Source organism: Hydra viridissima, unplaced genomic scaffold (assembly GCF_058129835.1).
Source record: "Hydra viridissima isolate aposymbiotic clone 2 unplaced genomic scaffold, HvirCarnegie_v1 scaffold_7, whole genome shotgun sequence".
NCBI lineage: Eukaryota > Metazoa > Cnidaria > Hydrozoa > Anthoathecata > Hydridae > Hydra > Hydra viridissima.
In genome coordinates this window covers 7,789,385-7,795,588 of record NW_028324306.1, presented here as the reverse complement: position 1 = coordinate 7,795,588, position 6,204 = coordinate 7,789,385, and the positions used below count along the sequence as shown (strand labels likewise).

General features: G+C 28.4%; 1 protein-coding gene across 1 annotated transcript; it reads right to left on the bottom strand.

Moving 5' to 3' along the window:
* Positions 1-791: 791 nt before the first annotated feature.
* LOC145184186 (guanine nucleotide-binding protein subunit gamma-e-like) lies at positions 792-5,728 on the bottom strand. The gene is made up of 3 exons (XM_090093932.1): positions 5,591-5,728; positions 1,882-2,096; positions 792-964 (listed from the first exon to the last, which is right to left on the bottom strand). The coding sequence occupies exons 2-3, from the start codon at positions 1,968-1,970 to the stop codon at positions 859-861; spliced, it is 195 nt and encodes a 64-aa protein (XP_089950058.1). The 5' UTR covers positions 1,971-2,096; positions 5,591-5,728; the 3' UTR covers positions 792-858.
* Positions 5,729-6,204: the final 476 nt, after the last annotated feature.

The window sequence follows — 6,204 nt, the reverse complement described above, 5'->3', positions numbered from 1 at the left end:
TCTGTAAATTACACCCACAGTAGGTTCTGAACTCAAAAAAAATATTTAGCTTTTGTTGTTTGCTTTTTCCAATTTTTCTAGGTTATAACATGGCATTTCGCAAAAAACTGACCCATAAATATATTTATACATTTGAACGCCCTCTTGTTCTACTCCACGTGATTGAACCACGTTTTACTGATTAAATATTGTTTAAGTAAATCAACAACATCCTCATCTAAGAGTTATTTTTTAAGAAAACGTCACCTAAGAGTTTTGTAACCTACTGCACATTTTAGCAAAAGGTTTTTTAATTTTGTCCACGATAAAGTAGACATCGTGAATAAAGAAAAGAGTGAAAAACTGTATTAAAGATGTAAAGAATAGAGCAATCATACCAAGGAATGATCTGTTTATAGAACTATTTCTTTTATCACATTTTTCCGTCATGTGTAACATGTGAATATTCTGAAAGGTTCTGACAAAAACTGCTAAGTTCAGCTTCTTTATGTTTGAAAAATACAACTATAAAAAAACTTATAGAAATGATCCGAATAGAAAATGTTTCAATTTGAAGATTTATAAAACCTGATGATTTGTTAGATGAATCTGATATTTTACTAAATGAATTTGAAGGGATATTTGTAGACTAAACTTGCGATTATATTTTGCTCCACGCACATTTGTTAAAGCTTTTTCTTCAGGAATGCAAAGTATTTTACAAACTGCGCCTGCAAAACTGAAACTGTAAATTTTCAACAAACTGCAAATTGTTTTCAACTCAAATAATAATAATAAAAAATTTTATGAACAACTCAACAAAATTTTATGACGTAATTAACACGCAAATACATCCAAATACATTAGTAAATAAAGTTCCTATATTAGCATACATTTAGATTTTTCGGCCCAAGGATTAGGTTTTCGTGCTCCAGGTGTTACAAGAGGATCGCTGCTTTCATTTTGCAAACAATATTGCATTATCCTAGAAAAAAATGTTTGTCAACAGTTTGATGGAAAACAAACGGTTACGTAGCATTTTCCCAACTACAGAAAATATACAGAAAATAGAAATTTGGCTTTTATAATATTTATAATAACAGAATCAATAATATATTGAAACTTCTGTTAACATATGTTAAAAATTTCAAATTTTCTTAACATATCCTGCCCCTAATTTTGTTTTTAAAGGACACGGATTTATTTCCTTTCAAAAGATCGGCGTAATCAACTTTGCTTACGTCAGTTCGGTGCGAGACAAAACTAGGAGTTTATTTTTATGAACCGTTAACAAGTTCGTCGAAAAAAGATTTTTTTCGGTTTCTGAATAAATAATTTAAAAGAATATAAAGTAACTTTTTTTATAGCTATTTACATGATTTTATTTACTTGTTAAAGTTTATTTTAGTTTTGCTTCGATTTAAGGAACATAATTTTAAATTAAGAATCCAAAGAAGGACGTACTTTATGGAACACGAAGACGAAATGAAGTACATTTGTAGTAATAGAACCGTAATTGGGATTTGATCTTTTAGGTGGGATTTTTACAATCATCAAGTTGACGCCAAGAATAAAAGATACATCGTTATTCTTAAAAATTCTCCAATAGTTTTTTTTTTAAATATTTTTCTACATTTTTTTCGAGTTCAAATTTAATAATTTATTTTTCTTCAATCTCATAGAAAAAAGACTTTTTTTATACTTTTTATGTTTTTTTTTTATTATTAGTATTCCTCTTTTGAAAAACTGGAGAAATTAAAAATATTAATGCTGGCAGTAATATTGTTGGAAAGCGCAGAAATGCTTTCATAAACAAAATTTCTTAGAAGACAAAAAATAAATGAAAAAAACAAAAAAACAAAAAAAAATCATTTTCAACGGATCCAAACTATTGATACTCACTCGTTTGCAGCTTTTGATAGAGGAATCCTGCTCATATTAAGCTGCGCTCGCAAACTATCCACGTTCTGATGTTGCAGAGATTTTTCCATTATTTAATCGTGATGCTGATTACCAGAAATTTTTAAACTTCTGTTTGCTTTGCGTCTTATTTTCGTTAATAAGAAAACGTCGAAAGTTTGTTGTGCGACTTTCTTTGTTTTCGTCGTTCTTTTTACCTATAGAGTTAAGAGAACAAAGCGATTTTTTAAAAATCGCGTTTTATTAAAACGAAAAGCACCTGTCTTTTCTTTGAGACAAAACTAAATTAAAACACCAGCAATATATTTTAGGAGTCGGTTCTTTTAGAATCAATGAGCTAAAGAAAAAAAAAGTTAGTTTGAAATTCTTTGGAAAATATACGACTTTTTCCAAATCCATTTCTATTTAACCGGCCACGAAGTTGATTCAAATAGTAATAATAAAAAATAAATGTGACAAATTTTCTTTTATCTGATGCAATAAGAACAAGTGCAGCTACATTACTTAATAATTAAAAAGATCTTTTTTTTTACATTATATTAATCTATTTAGGCAATTATATTAAGGCAATATTTTAACAATTTTTATCAATTTTTTTTTATTTCTACTAAAAAAAGTTTCTTAAAGAAACTGGAGTTAATCCGTTCAAAAATTTCTGCTTTATTGCAAGTAATAGTTGCTGCTTTTTCAAAACCCATTTTTATATTTGAAGTTGTGAAGTAAAAAATATTAAATTTTGATTACATTTTTCATTATTTTTAAATTATGAGGCTGCAAAACACAAAGGTTGAAGAATGTCTTTTTGTTTCTTGAACTTGTAAAACACAGACAGACATGTTTTAATAGAACTGGAAAATACTTCACTTAACCGTTAATTTCAGTTGAAAAAGATTGCTGATCTTTGATATTACTATCTCATAATGCTTTTTAATTTTCGGTCTTTTTTTTTCTTTACAATTACAAAAATTAGAACTCAAATCCAGCTCTTTTCTCTTTGCTTCTTTCTCTTTTAATTCTAAATTTCATAAAGTTTGTAGCTGACTTTAGTTAACAAATCAATCCTGTTTGTGGAAGCTACGCCAAAATATTTCTTGTTTGTAGAAGTTACAAAATATAAACCCCGGAAGAAACTTACAGTAATGAATGTGTCAAACATGAAAATTTTTTTTGTCTTTAAGTAACCGAAATCAAGATTTTTTTTAAAAAAAAAAAAAAAAAAAAATAGAATGAAACGAAAATAACTTCCTTTAAATGTTTATTTTGTTCTTTGCTAAACTAAAACAAACTATCCATCACGTGTCTAGAAAGTTAACTACGTACGCGCCCCTCTGAAGCAGCCAATAAGATTGATCTCAAGAATCAGGCTTCTGAAGTTCAATCCCATTAAGTATCATGTAAAATGATTTGCACAAGAAACTTTTTTTCAATTCATCATCTTCATAAAAAGCAGCGACGTTGAAACGGAAAAGATTTTTGATCCCGAGAGGAAAAAGATTTATAAAAGCGAAAGCCTAAATAACAAGTTTGCTTTTCTTGACAATAAGAATAAGCTAACGCATATATTTTTCAATCTATTTCTTGGTAGATTACAAAATTATGACAACTTTTATGTCCAAATCTATTTTTCAAAGGAAGTCTATTAAATTCATGATTCAAAAATATAAAACTGAACTCGTTAAATGAAATCTTATCATTCAAAAAAGTTAATTGTCACCATAGAGTTGAGAAGCTGCATCAATTTTAAATGTGTTCTCCAAAGTACTATCCTACATTTTCTACATGATAAATATTATACTGCATATATTAGATGGTACATTTTCTACATGATAAATATTATACTGCATATATTAGATGGTACATATTCTACATGATAAATATTATACTGCATATATTAGATGGTACATTTTCTACATGATAAATATTATACTCCATATATTAGATGGTACATATTCTACATGATAAATATTATACTGCATATATTAGATGGTACATTTTCTACATGATAAATATTATACTGCATATATTAGATGGTACATATTCTACATGATAAATATTATACTGCATATATCAGATGGTACATTTATTGTATTATTAATCTAAAGTTTATTAGTAAAATTCTTTTATTAGTAAATTTATTATAAACTTCGTTGTTGACATTTAATTTCAACACTAATTAAAAATATCCTTCATTCAGGTTTCATTTTGAAGTTTAGAATTGTTTAAATCTAACAAAATGCTATATAGCCAAAAAAGACTTTATTTACTGTTCAAACGTATTCTAAGTTCAACTTTGTTATTTTGGTATCTGAATTCTTGAGAAAAGGTGATGATGGCGTTTACAATTGTTTAAGGTCATTAAAAAGCTCTTGAGCAAGAGTTGCATTTCAAATCCCAATGGCTTATTTTAAATCCCAATAATCATCATAGACACCTTTTTTCGTCATAAATTTTTAGTCTTTTATGTTCCTTTGGTTGTAAAATTAAATTTCTTTCTTTTTTAAACTTTTTTTCAGGATCCTTTTATTACATTTAGAATTTCACATCTTTTCACATCTAGAAATAAAATGCTTAACACAAACAAAAAACATTTTTCATCATTGGTAAAAATGACTGCAAATGTTTTTATGCTATTTTTTGTGGGAAGCAACAGTTAGTTAAGGAGATTACTTAAAATCTGTATAAACTAAACGGGGTTTTCAGAAAAACTGTGATGCAGTTGACATCAACGATAACGCATCTATGGATAAAGTTTAAACACAACCATGGTATAAAATGCAGGGTAAAAACGAGGTATGTTTACCCCAGTATAAATTATTTAAAGATTTTGCATTTCGTTTTAACAGTGGAAAAAACATTCTATTCAGTTATCAATCTAAAGGCTAAATTTAAAGAAGAGAACGGAGGTGCGGAACGCGAAATTTTCCGCGCATCAAAGATTGGAAGATTATTCTTTTTATTCAATTTCGTAACTATAAAATTTCTCAATTACCAAATTCCGAATTGTTACTAGAAGATCATCATTATTTGATTTTGTAAAATACGCAAACGAAAAAATAATTTATGACATTGTATTGTCCTTTTACCAGAAAAAAGCGATGATATGTTCTCTGTACACAACTGCACCAAAGAATCTGCCATATTCAGCAAAGTTCAAGAAATTTGACTAAAAACAGGTTGGGGATCTAAACTGGTGCCAGTTACTGACAATACAAGAGTTTCCTCACTATTTCCTTCCCTAAATACAATCCTGAATTAGGCTTCTCACAACTAAAATTCTTCTGCCGCCTCCTGCAGTAAACGATCTTTAAAAAGTTCATTGGTTAGCGGAATACGCTTTACCAAAGTTTTTGGTTTGGTAGTTTTGCTTTAGCTCACTGTTCATTATCAAAAAAATTTTTTTTAAGAAATGAAAGAGCAATATAGATAATTCGCGAAGTAAGAACCGTTTTATTCTAAACGAACATAATCTAACTAAAATATTTTCTCATAAACTGCTTGGCAAAATATTTACAAAGAAACTCAGAGTACATGAATAGCATTTGAAGTTTCAAGTCATGATTTAAATTTAAGGGTTGGTTGGTTCAAGATATCGATCTGTTTACGAACTAAATTTCAGAACGACTTGAATATTCAAATTCCATTCTCTTGTTCGGGGCTTAAAATTTTTTAAATCTCTAAAGTTTTTTCTTACCATAAAGTTTCTGTGTTTACATGTACACTTTTTAAGAAAACTTGCTTCTTCGTCAATATCGCTTAAAACTTCGACAACTTCCGCTTAGCTTAACGAGTCTTTTTGGAGCTTTCATAGAATTTTTTGAAACTCTTTAACTTTTGTTTATTCAAATAGTTTCTATATCTTTCTATTATTAATTTAGTGGCTAAGAGTCTGTTCAGTTCTATAGATAATTCAAAATCTATTGTGATACTTATAAATATTTGATTAACTTCAGATTGTAGCATGCTACTTACTTATTGTGATGCATTTATACACGTTTGAGCGTGTATGAAGTTATTTCTGTTTTGCGAAGCTATTTTCTGAGGTATTTTTGAAATTCATCTGGCATTTAATCTCTCAATATTGTTTCTAATAAGTTGCTTTGATACCATGCTCCAGCTTTGGTGTAAGGCGTCACATTTTCAAATGTGTACTTTTAATTAACAGTTTTCCTAAAACATATTTGTTTCATGTGCTTATAAAATGCGCACTTTGCCTCGCTCTACTTTCTTAGCAACTTGAGAATTTCTTAGATGGTCACAGAAATATTTGTAGGTAAAGCCAGAGAGGAATTTGAACTTTGAACTTGT